Source organism: Eschrichtius robustus, chromosome 16 (genome assembly GCF_028021215.1).
Source record: "Eschrichtius robustus isolate mEscRob2 chromosome 16, mEscRob2.pri, whole genome shotgun sequence".
NCBI classification, from domain to species: Eukaryota; Metazoa; Chordata; class Mammalia; order Artiodactyla; family Eschrichtiidae; genus Eschrichtius; species Eschrichtius robustus.
The window spans coordinates 93188556-93210436 of NC_090839.1; the positions used below are offsets into that span (position 1 = coordinate 93188556).

The 21881-nt window shown below is 59.6% G+C and overlaps 1 protein-coding gene across 2 annotated transcripts in view; it reads right to left on the reverse strand.

Annotated features, from left to right (window-relative positions):
* Window positions 1-21625, reverse strand: part of FAM20C (FAM20C golgi associated secretory pathway kinase) — a 38538-nt gene extending 16913 nt beyond the window's left edge. Inside the window, exons 1-3 of one of the 2 annotated variants that reach the window (XM_068565373.1) lie at window positions 19947-21618; window positions 18010-18185; window positions 12067-12145 (exon numbers count right to left, since the gene is read on the reverse strand). In XM_068565373.1, coding sequence (XP_068421474.1) covers window positions 12067-12145; window positions 18010-18185; window positions 19947-20557 — 866 coding nt within the window. In that variant the 5' untranslated portion in view covers window positions 20558-21618. Of the gene's footprint in view, window positions 1-12066; window positions 12146-18009; window positions 18186-19946 lie in introns of both variants that reach the window. The other variant, XM_068565374.1, reaches the window with a different exon arrangement.
* Window positions 21626-21881: the final 256 nt, after the last annotated feature.

Genomic DNA, 21881 nt, shown 5'->3' on the forward strand with positions numbered 1-21881 from the left:
GAGGACTAGGATCCAAAATCAGGGCGTGGGCGGGTCACACTCCCCCCAGGGGCTCCGGGGGTGGGGGGTCCCCCCAGCCTCTCCCAGCTTCCTCGGCCCCAGCTCTGCCTCCATCACCACATCCCTCCTCTGGTTTCTCTGTGTCCAAACCAAGGACACACGTGACTGCATTTCGGGCCCATCCAGGAGTCCAAGGTGACCACCTCACCCCAAGATCCTGACTCCATCACTTCTGCAAAGACCCTTGTCCTAACCAAGTGGCCTGATGTCCCGGGGGCAGAGGCCACCGCGGGAACGAGGCTCTGGCTCCCGCCCCCAGGCCAACCTCAGGGGCAAAACACCCGAGGAGACAGACACTTGCTCGTTCCTCCAAGACGCGCAGTGGATCCGGACTCACCCGGCGCAGGCAAGGAGGCAGAAATCAGCCCTTCTGTCTCGGACAATCTTCCCATCACGCACACGGCAGACAGCGAGCACCTTGTCATTAAGGAGATATATTAAGCTGTTTAATATCAGGTTTTCGGCTGGTAGACGTTCTGGAAGGGAGAGGAGGCCGCTCCCTGGCAGTTACCTCGGCGAGACCTTCCCGTCAGTATCTCCTGCCAGTTTTGGCAACGCTTGTCCTGGCCCCTGCGGGGGTGGGGATCTGTTTGGTAAAGCATGCTGTCTTCCTATTCAGAACCTCCAGCACCTGTTGTTCACTCCTACCAACCTATTTTCTTTTGGGGGAGGATTTCCCTGAAGGCTATGGGCCTCATAATGACCACACTCAAGGAGGGGTTCCCCCAGCAACTTGTTACTCGCCCACAGACCTGCCCATGCCCCGACCGGCCACGCCGTGAGCCACAGCCAGAGCATCAGGACCAGTCAGTGATCTGCCGCCATCAGGTGATCACGAGGGGCCTTCACACCCGCTGATCCCCCTCCCCTTGGGTCTCCAAGAGACACAGCAACAGCTGTTCAAAGTAGGACACAGGGGACAAGTTGCTCACTTATGGTTGGGTGGAAAAATTAACTCAGAAGAGACTCAAACCTCTTATGGTCAATTTCATGAAAACCAATTTAAAAGCAATTCAAAGATCTGTAACTGCAAAGAAAGTCTGAAGTCGTTTCCATTTAAAAATAATTGCAGTGACTCAGACTTGCGTTCCAAAGCAAAGGGTCGGGGCCGGGGGGGAAAGAGATTTGCTTGAAAGTTTAAGATCTACTGTGTTTTAAATACTTTTCTGCCAGCTCATCCGGAATTTGGGGACGTGACTAAGGAATGAAATTAGAGTGGAAATGAATGCTCTGTCCCTGGCAACCATGAGCACAGGCCCCTAGTTCTTCTTTCTGTATTTAAGCCTCCGTCACTCATCTTTTTATTCAAGGTAAAACAAGATGCTCAAATCTACTAAACCGTGTATTAAATATTTAGCACCAAGGCTACTGCTGTGATGTTGTTTTTCCTGCTGAACGAAAAACAAACTCAATCCCGAGCGTAGGGGTCGATTCCAGCTTATTTTCGAGGCTTTTTAAGGAGATGTCAGGTCTGCAAAATTTCCTTTTAGGGTGTAAAAAACAACCAGCTGATCAAACTGCTCTTGAGGTGCCCGACTTGGTTTCTTCTCTGGCATGTGGGAATGAAGACCAGAGTTTCTTTCCTTCTTTTCACCTTCTTCCCCTTTCACGATAGCTCAGGGACGGCCCCCAGAGACCCTAACACCAGGGAGAATCTCCACGCTGCCGTTCAGGAGGATGTTTGCAGAAAAAAATGACTTGCTTGCTTTGATTTGAACAAAGGGGATAATCTTTTCCAGAAGCTCCCAAGGAAACATTTGTCATGGTCAGCTGGGGCGGGCGTCCAGACGAGGCTGGGGGCGCTGGGAGCCGGCACAGCCCCCCACCTGCTCGATGGGGGCAAAGCAGGGCGCGGGGGCCAGAACTGCGCTCTCTGCAGGTTTTACTGACTTCTTACCATTTACCCATTTCCCTGCCTGCTTCCCTGCTACTGTTATAGAATTGTTAATAATTTCCTTTTTCTTTTATTTTGTCAAGCAAAGGAATTCCCAGCTGCAGGAGCAGCCGAAGACAGTGAACTCCTGTGGTTGCCCAAATCAGGCAGTTTTGGCCGACGGTGAAACAGCAGGGTGTTTGGGGAGCCGGAGTGACCGTGCCCTGGCCACTCGAGCCCATGGACAGTAGCGGCCCAGCATCACGGCCAGGCCAGCCGCACGGAGCCACCCGGGAGCCCGGGGCAGGCGGTTCCCTTGGCCACGACGCTGGCCTCGCAGCTCTGTGGGCGGCCATTCCCTCCCTGAGGCTCTGGGTCCTGTCTGAACGGGCGAGGATGACGAGCCCCCGGGGCTGCAGTGGGGACCAACTAAGAGAATCCTCCCAGCGCTCAAGTGTGCCAGCGCCCACGGCACGTGGGAGGCGGTGGTGCTGTGCTGTTCTCGAGGTCCCCCTGCCTCGGACCCTTGGGAGCCCCTGACTGGGCAGCACCAGGCCAGCCTTTCCTGGGGGCTTAATAGCTCAGCTGGACAGGGGCAACCATGTCCTCCACATGGGGACGTGGGGACGCTTGGACCCCGGGGAGAAGGCTTGCAGTGGACCCTGGAAGCGAAGCAAGGATTGGAGCGGGAGAAGCCCCTTCTCCAGCGACCCTTCCCCGAGGCCTGGCACCACGCTCCTCAGGCAACAACCCCCCACATCTCAGGCGAGCCCCTCTGTCCCCCAGAGTCTTCTCCTGGCCTCTCGTTTCCTCAAGACACTTACTCTCAGTGATGGTGGATCTCGAAGGTGGACAGCTGGCTCCCGATGGTGCCGTCGGGCAGAGAGCCCAGGGTGGCCGTGCAGCCTCAGCCGGGGTCCCGGCTGCTCTGCCCCGAGCCTCCACTGGGCCAACAGCTCCGCCCCGCTGCTGACAAGCTCGGGAGAGTCTCTCAAAAGCCTGTGATGGGTTGTTACTTGTTTTTCAATTAATAAAGTCCACGGCTTTCTGACTATAAAAGTAACCCATGAAACTGGAGACAACCTAAGTGCCCTACAACTGGGGGCCTGCAAGGTGATCAACCACGTGAGACTTGGTGTCTGTTCATCACTCCCAGTGGCGTGGGGGTGGGGGTGGGGGCGCCGTGGAGATGCACCAAAGACCAAGGACTGGACCTGGAGTAGCTGCTGGAGAGCCCCCTGCATGCTCAGACCCTCACAGGTCAACCGCAGGACCCGTCCACCCCCCCCGACCCCGGCACAGGGCCTGTGCTGGCTGAGGAGGACCCCCTGGGCCTGGCGCACCGGGCGCTGCCGCTCTGGACGTTTTCTGTTTGCACCACCCGCAGAGGCCAGGACGGCCCTCAGAGGCCCTGCTCCTTCAGGCAGGGGCCACGTGGAGACACCGGGTGCTGCTCTGAGCCCATGGGAGCCCCGCACGGCGTCCCTGCTGGGCTGCACATGTTAACTGCAGGAGTTTGGAGCCCGAAGCTCCCCTGGGTCCACTAGGCCCTGTGCTTACTGGAGACATAGATGGGTCACACCCAGGGCTCGGTGGGGGGGGTCAACTGAGGTTGTGGACAAACTGCAGGGCACTGGGCAGCCCCGGATACGGAGCGGAGGTGGGGCCCTCCCCCGAGGTAAGTGCAGGAAGGGGACTCTGGGCACCAGCGACCAGCTGAGGTGATGAGACCAGGCCAGAGGGGTGCAGAGTTCCAGAACGACCCAGCGACCCCATCTGTACTTAAATCCCACAGTGGCTCAGGGAGGAAACAGCCAGCCCGGCTGCCCTGCTGTGTTCCTGGTGTGCCCCCTGTTACAGGCGGGGACGTCGAGGCCCAGGGGAGCTCAGGGCCCACAGGAGGTGGCACCTGCCTCTCTCAGCAAAGGAGACAGCTCTGCGGCTCACAGCCCAGCCCCCGCCGTACAGGACCCATGCGGCATGTCTGACGGGAGCATCAAAAGAGATTAAATATAGGAGAGGCGCTGTTTGACTCATATATAAATTGGTCCTGGAGACCAACACGCAGTACAGGGTCATGGACAACAAAACTGCATTTTACACATTAATCTGGGACGGCCGCTAACCATGCAGGGCTGTAGCAGCAGTTGTGCTGCAGTGTAAGCGTGGCCATGGCTCCCTCTTTGGCGGCCAGGGGAGCACAGCATTTCATTGGAGCCTCTTTAAATCCTCTCCTCGTAAAAGTGATGAGTGGAAATAGCGTGCAATGGTTTCATGCTTTGATAACGAGGCACAGAGCCCCAGGTCCACCGACGCGGTGGCCACGTGGGGACCACGGAGAACGCCACCGTAGCCCCTCTGCCTGCCAGCCCTGGAGGGAGGGGGGAGGGAGGAGGTGTCAGGGAAGAGCCAGCCCCTCCTGTCGCCTCCCACATCGGACAACTGTTCCAGGGACAGATAACCTCACAGAGTCAAGTCCCTTGTGACTCCTGCCCTGTGTTGGCCCCGGAGAAGCTCACCTCATGAGGTTGTAGCGAGTGGGCTCCCCTGGGCCGGTGCTCACGACAGCTGGATGCGGTCCTAGTGCGGAGGCGCCCCAGCGAGGGGCAGGGCCAGCTCAGGGCCCGGCAGCGGGTCTGGACCACCGTGTCACTAACCAGAGGCAGTGTGAGCACTGGGAAGACAGCCGAGAGGGCGCCCGTCTGAGCGCCACTCCCAGCTGGACACACTGGTCATGGGGGGGGGGGGCGGCCTTGGCGGGGCCTGGAGGGCAGGCAGTTCAGTGAGGCTGCCCGCTCACGCCCCTGGGCCCCAGCCCGGGGCCTGAGCGGGGCTCAGCAGGCTGAGGTCGAAATCACCAGGGGAGGCCCTGCCCTCCAGCGCTTCCTGTTCTCAGGCCCGCGCTGCCCCCTGGCGGGCCAGGCTGGTGTTGGGGGGCGGCTCTGGTTTCTGCGGGGAGAAAGGCTGGCTGGCCAGAAGGTGTTTCTGCAGCTGCCTCTGTGTGTGCATCTCGGCTACGAGGAACTCCTGGGCCTCCAAACAGCTGCTCAGGGATGGTTTCTCCGGGAGATGCGCGCGTGCACACACACGCACACACACACGCGCACACACACATACACCCCTGTTCTTTGCAGAAGTAGTGCAGGTACTTAGAGCCTCTTCACGTGCGACGCCTCCGGGAGGAGTGGGCAGCATGGCGCCTCCCCAGCAGAGACCCCGGGTCCAGGGTCCCCGGCCGGCCGAGCCCCGGCCTGACGGTGCCTGACAGGCCTGGGACCTGATGTCCGAGAGCCTGGAACCAAGCCCTGGCCGGCCTCCCACTCCCGATTCACCTTTAAACCCTCGGAGCCTCAATTTCCTCCTCCTTGAAGGAGAGCTGGTGATAAAAGTAAAACGCGACGTGTCAGCTACAGGGGCACTGGCTTCGCCGGCCAGAGTGGAGGCTGTCAAACCCTAACAAGCCTGGGCAGGTGTGGGAACAGCTTCACTGGGGGGCAGAGCCGCGGCCGAGCGTGGCAGCCGCAGGGGGACCAGGCCGTGGCACGAACAAGGGGCGCGTGGTGGGCAGAGGCGGCCGTGTGTCCCTGCAGGGCGGGCAGCAGCCCCCGGACGGACGTGCAGACACAGGCCCCTCCCCCCGCAAGGCCACACACACGGCTGTCCCTCCAGACCAAGGCGCCCAGAGCTGGACAGAGGGGAGCTGCTGCCCGCAAACAAAGGGAGTGAGGCCCCAAGGGCCAGACGTGGGGTTAGGCCTGGCCTGGTCCACAGGGACAGGGCATTCACAGCCTGTGACCTGTCCAGGCTCTGTGTACGGCCATCACAGACATTGGCGTCCAGCCTGGGCACCACACCCTGCCCGGGAATGAGCTGCTGGAGTGTAGACCACAGGATGGCTGCCCCGGACAGCAGCGCTACTGAAGCCAAGCTGACCAGAGCCCGACCGTGCCACCCAGCACTGTGCTCCTGGCACAGCCCTGCCCCCAGATGAGCCCTCAGAAGTACGAGAGCGGGCAGGGCAGCTCCACTGACAACATCCTTTCACTGAAACCGCCCACAAGTCCATCAACAGGAAAGGGAAGAAGAAACCGGAGGTTTTCACACAACGGAATGTGGCTTGGCCACGAGAACAATGGGCCACGGGAGAGGCATCTCTCAGACGCGTGGGCAGCATGGACGGGGGCAGGGGGTGGGGATGCACTCGCTGGGAACCGGGGGGCAGGAGCCACCCTGGGAGGAGGAAACTGCAGGGGCCACAGGGGTCTGGGGGCTGTCAGTTGGTCCTGACCTGGTGTTGGTTACCTGGTCACCTGGTTACTGGCGTGTGTTGTAAACATCCGCTTACCATCTGTGTGCATTTCCATATGAATGTTACAACTCAACAGAAACGTACATTTTAGGAAGGTGGGAAAGTGGGGAATTACAAGTGTCGGTAAAGCTAAAATTGTATTGGATTTTACCAGCACTGATAATATTTGCCCTTGATCTAACTGACGCTCCTCATACAACATACAGAGGAGACCAAGGCAGGCGGGGTGGCGGGTGAACCCATCAACAGTGAAGATGAAAACTCTTTCCTACCTTCGTCACCCAGGCACTGGGAAGAGGTGTGGGTATACACGGAATATAGTCTTACCTGGACGTTGGAAAGGGTTGAATTGTGTTCCCCAAAAATGGTATGTTGAAGTCCTAACCCTGGGGACCTGTGACTGTGGCCTTATTTGGAAATAGGGACTTGGCAGATGGGATTCATTAAGAAAAGGTCATAGTGGGTCAGGGTGGCCCTGAGTCCAGTGACTGGTGTCCTTATAAGAAGAGGGGAATTTGGACACAGACCCGCAGGAGAGGCCATGTGACAACAGAGGCAGAAGAGGGAGTGACCTGGCCACAAGCCACAGAACGCTAAGGATCGACAGCCACGCCCAGAAGCTGGAAGAGGCAGGAAGGACCCTCCAGAAGCCTTCGGGGGAGGCAGTCCTGCGACACCATGGTTTCTGCTGTGGCCTCCGGAGCTGAGGAAGAAGAGCTTCCTGATTCTCTAAGCTGCCCAGGTCGTGATGCTTCCCGACGGCAGCCCGGGACGCTCACGCAGTGTGGACGCATAGGCTTAGAGCTCAACTGTTGTTACGAATTAAGGAACCAGAAATGAACCCACATGTTAATGACATCAAAGACGATGATGGCCACTGCTTTGAGATCCGAGTAGGGACAGTGCAGTGGCTGCTCCAGCCACATCTACTGCTGGCCGGTGCCCCTAGGGGCCCTCGGGCACTCTGAGCTTCAGTCTCCTTGTCCACAACAAGGTCTACGGGGTGACAGTGGCCTCCTTGTCTGGGTCCGAGAGGCACTGTGCCTGGCGTGGCGCCCTTTCCTGCACCCACGACCTCGGCCCCATCTGCCTCCAGGCTGGGGGGGTGCCTTCTTTGGGGGCGCCTTTCACTGTCCCCCCAGCTCCTGAGCCCTGGATAACAAGTGCTCAGTAAGCCAGACTCGAAATGACCCATTCCAGACTCACTGAGCCCGGCCCGCGGGGTTTTCCTCCTTTTCTTCTGCTTTGCGAGCGATGCCAGGTCTGTGTAGCACCAGCGACCGGCCCGTCTGCACTGCAGGTGTCGTCCTGCTGCTGGAGTTATTTTCCCCTCAAAGCTACCGCGGGGGCAGGTGTGCTTTCCTTCCCTCCCTGCGTCTGAACACGCTTTGGATCCCAAAACACACACAGCACAGAGGGCGCTGTAGCTCCGGATTCCAAACGCTCAGGAGGCAGCCCAGCTGTTTTGGTGAAGACGGACCGTTAAAGCAGCCTCGCCAGGCCGCGGGGAGCGACGGGTCGCCTGCTGGCAAGTGACCTGAGCAGAAGCGCGGCTGCAGCTCCGTTTCCAGCCTGCGTTCAGCTGTTGCGCCCTAAATAGCCACTGTTCAAGTGCACCAAATATTCCTCATCCCTCGACTGTCTGCAAGTCAAAATTGCAAACTCCAGCACACCCAGACAATCAACGAGCAAGGACTGACTCGGGGAGGGGACTGCAATGGCTCCTGGAGCCCCACCGGTGCTGAACTTACTGTCTTCCTTACCGGAGATACAGAGGTCCCAGAAGGGCAGGGTCCCGAAGCCTCCTGTAATCCAGTCTCGTGCAGCGTAAGGCAACCGAGGCCCAGAGAGGGGAGGGAGTGTTGCAAGGTCACACAGCAAGGATACTCTCTATGGCTAGGCCTCACCTTCTAGGTGCCTCCACGTGCACCTGCTCCCTGCCTGGACCGCCCCCCGCCCCACACACGGCCCCGCAGGCCACTGGCACCTAGGTCGGAAGCCTTCACTCTCTCAGCCCCGACCACGTCCGTCACTGTGCCCAGGGGGTCTGCCTCTCCCAAGCGTCTCTAAGAGCCACGCTCATCCCCCATCCTCACGCCTCCTCAGGCGCAGACGCCAGCACCTCTCATCTGACAACCGATAAGCCCTCCCACCCTCCCCACCTCCATCCCCGCATAACGTGGCTGACTGACTCTCCTGGAAAAAATCCAAACATCCAGGCCCAGATGCCCTGCAGAGTCTGGCCCCTGCCCCTCTCCAGCTGCCTGGACTCGTCCCCCCTCGAGTTCTGCGCTCAAACACAGAACTGTCCCACAGAACTTTCTGTGATGCTGGGCGTGTCCAACACGGCACCGCCAGTTACATGCAGCCACTGATGCCTCAGGTGTGGCTGGTGTGACCGAGAGACTAGGTTGTCACTTCATCTCACTTAAATTAACCTCAGTATAAACAGCCACATGATGGAGTCCTCTGCACAACAGCACTGGTCCTCCAGACTGTAGAAGCCACCCGGTCCTGGAATGTGCCGCCTCCTCCAGGCTGGCCTTCTGGCCTGGGGTGGTGTCCACCTGACCGTCACACTTGTGCTCAGGCCTCAGCTGGAGGTCACTTCTGAGAAACCTTCCAGCTGCCTCCCAAGTGCTCACCAGCCCTCAGTCTCCCGTCTGCCGTCAGTGGCTCGTTCTCTAGTTCGTTCTGCAGACGTATGTGTAGCACCAACTGAGGACCAGGCCCTGCGCGGTGGGGCAGACACACTGCTCTCTGTCCCGCCCTGAGCAGCAGTGCCGGGCCTGAGTCACGCCTGCATTCCCTGCGCCTGGCAGGAGGCCAGGCCGGGCTCAGTGTTAGTGGGGTGGCTGAACGCAGATTTCTGCCAGGAGGTGGTCACAGCTAGTGCTATGAGCACACCTGGAAGCTTCCTTTCCAAGAAGCAGGTTGAATCCTGTTGCAAAGCCCGCACACTCCGGTGTATCTGCCCAGCCCCACCCCGACTTGCCAAACACCAGCTCCTCCCGGCTTCCTTCTGTAAACTTGGTGCCCTGCGTCCTAAACCAATCCAATAGAGTTTAGAACTCACACCTCTTCCTACAATGCCTTTGTTGACAGATGGATAAACTGAGTCCCAGTAAGGGGGAATGAATTTACTGGAGGTCACACAACAATGGCCTTGCCAGGCCTGCTGTCTCTGTGGATACACCAATGCTTCTAAACTTCAGCCACACACATCACCTGCACCACTATTACCCAGCGTGTACATTTTTCGATATTAAAATCTAAATACTACACCAAAAGCACGAGCAACAACAACAACATAATAGTTAAATCCAACATCCTCAAAATGAGAAACTTGTGCCTCAAAGGACACCACGTATGTGATAAGGGTCTTATATCCAAAATATATAAAGAACTCTTACAACTTACTAATGGAAAGACAACCAACTAAACAACGGTAAAAGATCTGAACAGACATTTCTCCAAAGAAGATCTAAATGACCAACAAAGACATGAAAAGACACTCGACACCATTAGTCAGTAGAGAACTATGAGTCAGAACCTCAAGGAGACACCATCTCACACACCCACCAGGGTGGCGAGGACCAAAAAGGTGGATAAAGACAAGTACTGACGAGCAGCGCGTGGAGACGGCTGGTGGGACTACCCGTTGCGCAGCCGCCGAGGAAAAGCGTCTGCAGCTCTTCAAACAGTTACACTTAGTTATGATGTGACCCAGCAATTCCACTCCCAGGCATACAGCCGGGAGAAATGAAAACGTATGTCCACCCAAAAACCTGTACATGAATGTTCATACAGCATTATTCATACAGCCAAAAAGTGGAAATAACTCAAATGCCCATTAACGGATGAAAGTACAAGTAAAATGTGGTCCATCCACACAGTAGAGTATTGTTCGGCCACAGAAAGGAAGGAAGCTCTGACACTGCCCACAACGTGGATGAACCTTGAACACATGATGCTCAGTGAGAGACGCAGACACAAAGAATCAGATAGTGTGTGATTCTGTTTACGTGAAACTCCAAGATGGGCAAGTCCACAGAGACAGAAAGTAGGCTAGTGGTTGTCCAGGCCTGGAGGCAGGGCAACATCGGACAAGGTTTTTTTCTGGAGTAACGAAAAGGTTCTAAAATTGTGGTGATGGATGCACCGTTCCGTGAATATACTGAAAGCTATTGAATTGTAGACTTTAAGTGGCTGAATTATGAAATATGTAAATTACATCTTGATAAAGCTGTTAAAAAATCTTACTTTAACACTAAAGCAAGAATACTCAGCAACTCATGGGCTAATGTGCTATTTAAATATTTTTCAACGTCTATTAAAAATATATACCCATTAAACTTTAAGTGGTGGGGCTTCCCTGGTGGCACGGTGGTTAAGAATCCGCCTGCCAACGCAAGGGACACAGGTTCGAGGCCTGGTCCGGGAAGATCCCACATGTCGCGGAGCAACTAGGCCCGCGCGCCACAACTACCGAAGCCCGCACTCTAGAGCCCGCGAGCCACAGCTACTGAAGCCTGCACGCGCTTAGAGCCTGCGCACAGCAACGAAGACCCAACGCAGCCAAAAACAAAAATAAATAAATTTAAAAAAAAAAACAACTTTAAATGGTCATGCACATACCACGTAAATTACACTCTGCAGGCCCCCCAGGCTCTACCTCCCACCTCAGGGCTGTTCCTCTCTAGACGCTCTCAGCATACATCCTTCAAGATCTCAGAGGAAAAATACTACCACCTAATTAATTCAGAATCTTCAACTTACAAAGCTCTGGGCGCACCTGGAGACGACTTACTGGACTGTGGACAATACACCACCAAGACGGGGGGCCTGTGTGGCCGACGGGGCAACAAAGACACTGTCGTTTTCGGCTATTGTCCCGGATTCCTGCCAGGGAGGGGTCCAGGCCCACCTGTCACCTGGCCGTCCATGCAGCATCCGAGCTCGACCCTGCCTGGCACACCCTCCTCCCCGCACAGATCCATACTCACTGTTGGCGACACCAAGAGGCCTGGAAGGGGCCCCTCTACTCCAGCTACAGTCTGAGAGGGCACAGAGGAGCCCACGGTGGCCAGAAAGTTCTATGAGGAGCCCCCTCCCCTCCAGAACCTTCCCCAAGGAGCCCACGTGCAGCCTAGGCCTCACCTTGCCCATATCACCCCTCATGAATGTTGGGGTTCTGTGTGAACGCTGGGGTTCTGTCCTGTGTCAACCAGGCTGGCTGTCCACCCTGGTCACGGATAGCTGCTCCTTCTGGGGGGGCCCATGCCCTGGAGCTCTGCCGCAGTCCCTACCCAGCCCAGCAGCCCCACATGACCTGAATGGCCTCATGGGCTTTTGGGGGTGCAACCCATGCTTTAAAAACAATGAACCGTCTCAACAGTGCAAAAATGGCCCTGTTTGAAACTAACCACAGATGGCAAACAACCTCGGCCCATGCGGGACAAGCAAGTGCCAGGACCATCAGAGTGGACACCACAAGCCACAGGTGCTCATTTCGGGAGTAGCCTGGCTTCCAAACGTTCCTTCTCCACCATCCCCACAGTTTTCAGATGCCACTGAGGGGTTCACTTTGATTTTTGTAGCACAGTTTCTATTTTATCTAGAATAGGGATCAGGGGTCAAATCAGCTGACCCACTAGTTTTAGAAATAAAGTTTTACGGGCACGGCTATGCGCATTCACAGACATAGAGTCTGGCTGCTCTCGGGCGAGGAGAGCAGAGCTGAGAGGCTGAGACACAGATCACACGACCTGCGCACTCCCGACCACAGCCCCTCACACCTGACCCCCACCGGCCCGGCACTTACTTCATGGGTTTGAACAGTGCTTGCCCGTAGTTCTGGAAGGTCATGATGAGCTTGAGTTGTGTGCCCCCCGACTTCATGGCTGCAATAGGAGGGAAAGAATACAGGGTCACCTGCTGCCTCGGGGCAGGCCCGTGAGCTTGATGATGCACTGCTCCAGGGTCTGGGGGGACCCCTGGGTAGCGGTGACCTGAGGCTGTGGGGTTAGGTCGGGGTATGGGTGCAAATGTGAGGGTCGTGGCAGTGGAGTGGTGAGGGTCCGCGACCAAGGCCTGGGGCAGGCAGATGTTTCAGGGTCAGGAAGCGCCAACCAGGGGCCAGAGCAGCCGTGCTAAGGAGGGTGGACGGGGCCTGGGAAAATGGGCCGACGGCAGAGGTGGCGGGAGGGTGCCACACTGGAGGGTTGGGTCTGCGGTGGCCCCAGCTGGCGCCCTAGACGGTGTTTCCGCTTGCCCCGACCTCGGGCCCCTCTGTTGAAGGGGGCTCAGCACACCCACCCAGCCTCCCCCATGGGGCTGGGGCCAGGGCTGAGACCCACTGGTCGGTGCCTCAGGGGACTCAGGTGAGCACGGGACGCGTTGCACCCTCTCCCGGGGTTGCTCTCATGGTGACCGGGGTCACGCTAGTGAAGCACCTGGAACAGCGTCGGGCATGTTCAGGTCAGCGGACTTCAGGGGCGAGAGAGGCAGGACCTCAAGGTCCAAGTTCCCAGATGTTTCAGGGGCTGCAGGGCTCCATGGGCGCCGAGGCCAGACCTGTCCTCCAGGTCCCCGGCCACCTGCCTGACTCCTGCTGTCAGGTCAGCAGCTCCATCTGAAGGGGCCCTGGACTCAGCATCGGAGACAGTGTGACCCAGGTCTGTGGGTGAAGCTTCCCGAGCCTGTACCCTCCCCATTCCTAACAAGATCCCTGACCCGCATTTGGATGGGCCACCCTGACTTTAAATGAATGAACTCCGTCTTCTGGAGACTGGTGGACCACACAGACACCTCCGTGTGGGAGGTGCTGCCAGGTGCCAGCAGGGCCAATGACGTTGTGCCCTCGGCCTCGGACAGTTCATCTGTGAAGTAGGACCAACGTCTGTCCTTAGGGGTCACGGTCAGGACTCTGGTCCAGCTGTTTTCACAGCCCCTGCCTTGATTTAAGGGTCAGAAGAAGCGAGGCCTGGCCCAAGGATGGCTCAGATTTGGAGAATGTGACACCAGGAGCAGCTGGGTTCTCTGTTCTCCCCGCCACCCCACAGCCACGGAGAAAGGCGAGAGCGCGTCCATTTACAGGCACTGAGGGGCCAGCCCCGTGGGCACCTGCCCCACGTAAGCCTGTGCTCCGGCCTGGGTCCTCGGCCCAACTCAGGGGTGCGGCCCAGACTTCAGTGCGTGACACAGGCCCCAGGATGTCTGAGAAGCAACAGTTTCCAGCCTGGAGTACGACTGACGCCGTGATTTGCTACAACCCAGCGCACCCCTCCTGGGGGAGTTCTGCTTCTTGAAAGGGAAACCACAGCACTGCCCCAGGTGGAAACCAGCTCCCGCCCTGGACTTAGACGGAGCCCAGCCGGAACACACGCCTGCTGGATTCCGGAGCCGTGGCTGCCAACGGTTCAAAATGGAGAAAGCAAGCGCTGGGGGGTGCAGCTGGGTCAGCACCGCACAGGCTTTGTTTTTGACCTTCAACCCGACAGCGGAGAGAGATGAGGAGGAACTCAGCTCTTCACCACCTTCTCCGGGTCCCCTGGGGTGGCCTTTGTCCTTCCTCCAGGATGACTGAAGGCCCCTCCGGCCCTGGGCTTGGGCGTCCAGCTTACTGGGCATTTTCAGTTCCCTTCCTCCAGGTCAGTCGAGCCAGGCTCCTGGGACTGGGGCCCGAAGCGGTGGTGTCCCCGGGGTAGGAGGGGGACTGCAGCCTTTCTGGGCCCAGAGCCACCTTCCTGAGGAGCCCACTCATTAGGCAGGGCGGCCCTACGGCCCCCAGGGCTGCTGTCCTAGCAGGTCAGTGAGCGCCCAGGACTTCTGTCCTGTGGAGCCGTCTCCACTGCTCAGCACCCCCATTGGCTTTGTCCTGATCTGGATGAGCAACTGTGGGGTCTGTGCTTCAGGCCAGAGGCTGCCCGAATCCTCTCCTGCTGAGTGACTTCTTTTTAAGTAACTCCAAGTACAGAGTAGTTAATTGTGTCATTTATTCTTTGCATCCATGGTTGTGCACAATAGTGATTTAATTATCAACACTATCACTGGCCCAGCCAAACCCTCCGCAGGCCTGGCTTCAGGGTCCCGAGCCTCTTTAAAGGCGGCTAATAGCCATTACCAAGCAGCCGGGAGCCCAGCTCTAAAGAAATCTCCGCTGGCCACATGCGTTTTGTGAGTGGATCAAGGGGTCTGAACGGGAGCCTTGACGGAACTGTTCTGAGGGAAAGCATCGGGGGCCTTGCAGGACCCGTTCTCATCGCCACACCATTTCTGGGCTCACGTTCCAAGACTGAAGTGACCGCTTGGGTCCAGACACAGCCCAGAGCTGGGGGCAGAGATGTGTTGACCGTGGGCAAGCCTGCCCTCCCGGAAGCCTGTTCCCTGATTTGCAGGATGGGGTTGGGAGATCGGCTGGATTTCTAGCTCTTCCATTTTAAGCTCAAAAGGATGGCGCTGCTGAACCCTGACTCCCAAGGCAGGTTCCCGGCTCCCATGGGGCCTCCGAGGGCTGCGCCCCCGCAGGTCGCAGCAGTGCCAGGGGCGGGGCCTCCAGCAGCAGACAGCTCTCGTCCAGGGACCCCGGTCTGCAAACCCACCCAGTGGCTCTGCTAAGCCAAGGGCCCAGTCAGAGGCTGCTGTCTCAGCAGCTGGGTGTTCAACAAAAACGACCAGCTGGATGTGGGGGCAGACACCCCCGGGAAGGTGTGCATCCCCGGGGACGCCTGCAGCCTGGCTGGGCCAGCCCCTCTCCTGCTCCCCGCCCAGCAGGATCCTGGGCCTGGACACTTGCAGCCATGCTCCCGGAGGCTGCACTGGGCTCCAGGTGAGAAGATGTCCTGCTTCCTCAGGAAGAGGGCCTCCTCTCAAGTGTGAACTTGCTGGGAGCACCTCCAGGCACCTCCAGGCCCAAGGCCGCACATAGCGGGGCTGAGCGTCCGGTCGAGGCCTTCAGCAGGCTCCAGCTTGCCCAGTGCTGGCCGCCCCACGCAGAGGTGACCAGCGGGGTCGCTGCCTAGCCTCTGCTCCTACCTCTTCCTCTTCCTCTTCCTCACCAAAACCTCCCAACAGCCCCGTGAGGCAGGTTTCACGGGTCCACACCCGTCTTCAAAATCTCTGGAGCAGAAATGTTCAGGGGTTTAAAAAATTTCAGATGACAAGAGTTGCAGGTGGTGTATCCATCCCCCCAGATTCTGTAGCCCTGAGCGGGTCGGGGGAGAACCCCGGAATTAAATGCACTCCATGGGAACATTCACTCCAAGTGAGAAAAATAAGGGTTTATAAACAGTTTCTCATTTTAGGTTTTGCCTCCATGTCCATTCATGTTGGGTCAGGTTTTGCTGTCAAATGGGTTATGATTTCAGATTTGCAAGCTGGAGATTACAGGGTCGAGGATATGACCACCTCTGTGATCCACAGGAGACGCGGGGAGGTCCACAGAAGTTAACCCACCTGCCCAGAGTCACGCTGGCTCGTGACTGGGGCAGCTAGGACACACCAGGCCTGCTGTTCGCTGTGCATCTGCCCAGAGCCACGCTGGCTCGTGACTGGGGCAGCTAGGACACACCAGGCCTGCTGTTCGCTGTGCATCTGCCCAGAGTCACGCTGGCTCGTGACTGGGGCAGCTAGGACACACCAGGCCTGCTGTTCGCTGTGCATCTGCCCAGAGCCACGCTGGCTCGTGACTGGGGCAGCTAGGACACACCAGGCCTGCTGTTCGCTGTGGGTGATGACACCCGGTCCCATCAAGTCAACCTTACCATGCTCATCAGGCACCCGTGAAAGCCAGCCTGGGCTCTGACCGGCCCATGCTCCATTCGGACCAGCTAGGCCAGGGTAGTCCAGCGGGTGAGAGCAGCTCAAACAGCCCACAGGGCACAGATGGGCAGGCACTCACCCCAGGTCACCCTGCCAGGCGCAGAGCAAGCCAGAACTCTGGGACGTCAGGCAGCCTAGGCACCACTGCCCAGGACAGTTGGACCAAAGGGGGTGGGGGTGCCCCAAGGCCAGGCCCCCGGCAGAACAGGGGAGGAGGGTGCCCAGGGCGGGCAAAGCTGCCTGTGAGCCCCCAAGGCCTGTCCTCTGCCTCCAGCGGCTCCCTGGGCTCCTGGGCTCTGCTCTCCGCACGGGGCAACGTCCAGTGAGAGCTGGGAGGCTGTCTGTCCCCTGAGGGGTATGGTGAGCCCGGCTGGCCTGTGGGATCCTTGCAGCCCTGCCCCTAACCAAGACCCTGCACAAAGCCGGAGTTAATACTCTACAAGCCTGGGTGCACTGTCCATCTTCTTGACATAAGACGCAATGTGCCTGAGCCCACTTGACAGATGGGACACCGGGGCAGACAGCAGCCTGCAAGCATGAATGCTGCACTTCCCTAAACCCTAATTTTAAAACGCTGTTGTCATTTTCCCGAAAGGCCCACGCTCCCTGCCCCCTTCCATCACGAAAGCCTTCGCCCCATTCAAGACCTGGTCCTCCCAGGTGGAGGTCACCTCCTCGCTAATCACTCTCGACTTTATCTGTCCATCAGCATGTGCAGGTCAGGATGCAGCAGAAGCTTGTTGAGGCTGGATTCACCCCCAACTCCCACTGCCCAGAAAGGGGCCCTGAGATGCAGGAGGTGCTCAAGAGAATCCACTGAACAGACGACAAATGGTCATCGCATTGGATGTTTCTCTAACAGCCTCGTCTACTCAGGAGAGAAGGGGACACCCCAGCTGTGGCCTCTCCCATGCGGTCCTCGTCGTCCACACGGATTGCCTTCCAGCACAGGAGGAGGGCTGGGTGGGGCTGGGGGCCGGGAGGCACTCAGAGCCCTCCTGGGCAGCAAGAAGGAGGGGAGACCACCGTCGTGCCCCGGCGAGTTCTCTCTCCCAGGGTGAACAACTATATGCTAGGGAGAGGGTGGTGCTGGCAAACAGCTCAGCGCCGGGCGGAGACACCCAACACAGCCTCTAAAGAGCTCTGGAAACCCAGGCGCCAGCCTCGCAGGCAACCCCCAGCTCCCTGGCCTCAGCCCAGGTTAGCAGAGCCCTTTCAGCCTCAGGATGGCCCAGACACCAGTAAGACAGTGCCTGGAACCCCCTGCTCCCAGCACTCAAGCTCCTGGGGCCTCCCTCCACCCTACGCGCCTCCTGGGACTGTTCCTCCCACCCAGGGCCTCTGCCCACCCCCTCTGCCCTTGGAGCTACTAGTGACTAATCGGGACCTTCACAAACAATTGCCTGCAGGCCTGAGAACAATGGCATCAAACCTCCACACTCAGAAACCACTGCCGACACATTTTCCTGAAATCAGTAACTGGATGCCCTGAAACTTCTGATTCAGCAGATCCCAAAGTACTCAGAGATGTCTCCTCCGAACTACTCAGTGTATGGGGCTCTGCCCTGGATAGAGTTGAGCCCTTGTCACTCCCCGCCCACACGAATCCCAGGGGCACCTGGGGGGCTCTGAGGCAGAGCCTCCCCAAACAACCAGAAGATGCTGAGCTCTCCAAGGCGTCTCCCTGCAGCTGCCAGGGGTGCCTCTTCTTAACCCGCGGTGGGGCCCCGTGGTGCGCCCCCCACAGCAGAACAACAGGACTGGCCGGGCGGCGTCTTGCCCTGCCTTGCTCATCTTGCAACAGCAGAAAGCAGCCTCCCGCTGCCCCCAGATACCGACAGCATCGAAGGCCTGCAGGCGCCTCCTCTGGGAAGGCTGCCAGTACAACTCGCCCACGAGGTGATGCTCCTGCAAGGAGAGCTGGCCGGGCAGGGAGGGCACCTACCGACACTGGTGATCTCCTGGGCGCTGAGGTCACGCAGCAGGGCCTCCACCGCCGGGTTGTGCCGAGAGTACAACTCATAGCGGTTGATGCCGATGTGGAATTTGAGCCAGTTGGGATAGGAGTCCACGGCCGCGTCCCCCGTGGGTAGGAATTCATCCTCAGGACCTTCGTGTGGCCTGCACAAATGAAGGTGACCCAGGTCAACAGGGGAAGAACAGAACAGCAAGGTCTCGAGATGGATGGGGGAGTTGGCATCGACGCCAAGGTTTTCACTTTGAATCCAAACAAATATAGATCTATTCAGAGGTGCCTCTACTCAAACGCGACCCTGCGACGGCCGCACTTTTTCTGTGGCTGTTGTTCCACCAACTAACAATATATTTGAAGGCCTGTAATTCTCACTTACCCTTGGGAGACGCCACAGACAGCTATAACTAAAGCAGACCAAACCCAGACCGTCAGCGCTAGGCCCCGCCGCGTCTGTCCCAGGGTCACTGACACAGCCTGACAAGCGTGATGTCAGCCTGGGGTGCTAGGGGCTGCCGGCTTCCTGGGGGCAGATGAGCCCAGTCTGGCGGAAACCTTCGCTGGGTGCTCTGCTTTGGGGCAGCAATGATGCAAAAGGCTAAATTTGATTTTCAGGAAGCAGCCTTGGGTGGGGAGAGAGGAAAGTGGCACTCACTCCAGCCGAGGCCCAAATCGAGGACCTGCTGCCAACATGGCCCATCCTTGTCTCTTGAGCCAAAGGGCCAGTCTGGGGGAGGACAGGCCCTGTTTGCTGCTGGAGGTAAAAGCGGAACTTGTCTAAGCGCTAATTCACCTACAAGTGAGGCCTTTTCAGCCCCAAGTTCTGCCCACAACGGACACGATGGGCTACGAGAAGTTGCCCAAGGGCCCCATCCCTGACCAGTGGCTCTGGGCTGTCTCTCCTGCAGAGAGGCCCAGGCCTAGCACACTGCTCAGCCTCTCACATTTCTGAGCATTTCCGTGAACCTGGCCAGCAGACAAAGCTCAGAGGCCACCAAACACCTTGGTGTGTTTAGACAGAAAACACTGGGTCTGGTCCAACTGCAAAGGAGAAAGGATTTTTGAGATGTTTTGGAAACCTGGCCTCTTCCCCTCTGTTGCTTGTGTAACCTTTGCAGGTACTTATTTATCCTGGCCTTGCTGTTGGTTAATATTTCACCACCCAGGGCGGCAGCATCTGCTTATTTTGATCTGTGTGGCTGAGGAGGGCCTTGGGGGAGGAGTTTAAACCAGGACAGTTTAAAGAGATGCTCCTGGGGGCTGCTACTCGCCTCTTAGGAAGCTGTCACCCCCTTGCAGCCTGGGCGGGGGCAGAACCCCCTGGTTATGCCTCACGGGGGCCAGCATGCCCCTCTGGTAATTTTTTCTCAGGGACTGGTTTACAAGGCTCATTAGGCCTCTCCAGACCTTCCCGACATGTCCACCAGGGCGGTGTTGCCACGCACCGGCAGGCAGCAGCTTCCCAAGGAAGCACCTTCACTCACTGCCTGAGTCCCTTTGTGAGCCTGTGACCAGGGCCTTGCAGGCCAGCACTGCTTTCCTGCAAATGCAGAGCTGACTCTTCCCGGCTCCTGCCTGCCCATGTCTGCCTTCCAGGCCAGTGGCCACAGGAAACAGCTCCCAAACCACCCAGCAGCCCTTCTCAGGGAGGCAGTCATTCTGGAGACAAAGGCAGTGCCCAGAGCCTGCACGCTGCCTGCCCCGCAAAGCTCCCCTTCCTGCGGCCTCTGCCACGGGGTCCACGCCCTCTGTGAGTCTCTGACCCTGAGCCTCTTTACCCAGCGCCTGGGATGTGCAAGGGCACTTTCTGGGAAGGGGCACTGGGGTGGATCTTTATTCTCACGGGGCGCATGGCTGCCTTGGGGGTCGGGCCTGCCAGCACCCACCTCAGCAGCCGCAGCCCCACTCACCAGTCTGGGTTCTCTGCTGCCGCCGCCTTGGGGTTGAACCTGATGTCGCTGTTCACGTTGAAGAGGACGTCGTCCTCCGTTAGCGGCGGAATGGCTACCTGGTACAGTGGGTGCTGGAACAGCCTGGCCAGGAGGGAGCCGTCCCCGCTCGGGCCGGGGGGCGGCACAGGTCCACGCGGACCGGGGTCTCTGAGCAGCGGCCGGTGAGCGGAGTCTAAGGGTCGCAGGGCGCCGGGATCCTGCCCCGGCAAGGCGCCCTCGGCCGGTTCGGCTGCGGGTGGCAGTTTCTCAAGCGAGTGGGACGTGAGGTTGGAGGAAGGGTCGGAGCTGAAGTCCTGCAGGATGCGCAGTGTGTGCTTGTTGGGCCAGCCCGCGTCGCCGGCGGCGGAGGCTGCAGCCGGGGGCTCCCCCGGGCGTCCGCGCGCCTGGGCCCAGCCGGGTGCCGCCGCCTCGGCCGCGGGCTGCGCGCAGGAGCAGCCGGGTTCCCCCGAGGGCTGCGCTCCGCTCCGCTCCAGCTTGGGCAGCAGATCCAGCACGATGTGCAGCGCGCAGGCCACCAGGAACGCCATCAGGATGAGCACGCGGAACCTGCGCACCAGGATCATCTTCATGGCCCGGCGGGCGAGCGGGGCCTGGAACTCCGGGCGCCCCCAGAGCGCGCTCCGCCCGTGCCCTTCTAGTCTTGGCTTGGCACGAACGCGGTGCCGCGGCGCGGATCAAGGTCCATCTGGCGTCGGCCAGCTACTCGTCCCGGGGCTGTCCCACGCGTAGGGCGCCCACCGCCAAAGCGCCCGCTCGCCGGGCCATTTCGGGGCCGTTCCCTCTCGCCTCTCCGGAGCGGCCGCGCCCTCAGCCGGCCGGGCCCAGCGGCCCTCGTCCGCGAAGCTGGGGGCGCAGCTCGGGGAGGCCCCGCGCACGTAGCGGCCCGCTTGGGTCTCCGGGGCCGCGGCCGCGCTCATCAGGCGCTCAGGGGCCGGACACTTAGGCCCATCCCGGCCAAGGCGCGGCGGCCGGGGGTGGGGGTGGGGGTGGGGGGTGGCGGCGACCGCGCGGCGCAATCCGATCCGAGGCTCGGCGCAGTCTCTTGCGCTGCTCCGTGGGCCGCGCTAGGCGCCGGGCCGGCCGGGCGGAGAAGGGGCGGCTCCTTCGGGCAGGGCTCGGTTCTCTCACGCTGCGGCCCGCAGGCGGGGACCTGGAGGGGAATGAGGGCGCAGGGCCGCGGGGACCGAGGAGGGGGCGGGAGCGGGGGGTGGCGCACGGAGCGTCCGGCGAAGTCCCCGGGCAGGTGCACCGGCCGTCCCCGGAGCGCAGCCCCCGCACAGCCGAGCCTCTCCCCGGGCGGTCAGATATCCGAGCGCCGCGGAGCCGCCCCCCGCGTCAGCGCCCGCAGATTGGCGGAGCCGCAGCCCCGCGAGCCCGGGCCTACGCTGCTCCCTCTGTTTTCTCCTCCCCTCGGCCGCGCCCCGCGATGCTCTGCAGCTCCCGGCCCGCTAAAGGGAGGGCGCTTTCTTCCCGCGGTTTGACCAGAGAAGACAGAGAGGAAAGCAGACGGCGCTGATCCCGCGCTACGGGTTCTGCCGAGAAGGGCTCCCCGGCCTGGCTGCTGCGCCCAGGACCTCGGCCCGCCCGGGGCAAGCCGCCGCCAGCTGCAGCCTCTCGGCTCCTCCCCGATAAGCCGAGGGCCAGAACCCAGGCCAAGTCCCTCCCCGGAGGCGCTGGGCGTCTGCGCCGCCGGATGAGCTCCCTCTGGGCGGCGACCTTATGCCCCACGCCCCCGCCTCGGGCGGGTGCCGCGCCCCAGGCGGCCGGCGAAGGGGAGGAGGAGGGGGCGTTGGGGTCGCCACCGCTGGAGACGATGAGAGGAGCGGGGTGTTGGCCCAAACCCCGAGGGGAGGCCCGCACCGGGGCGAGGCTCCTGCACGCTGGGGCCCCATC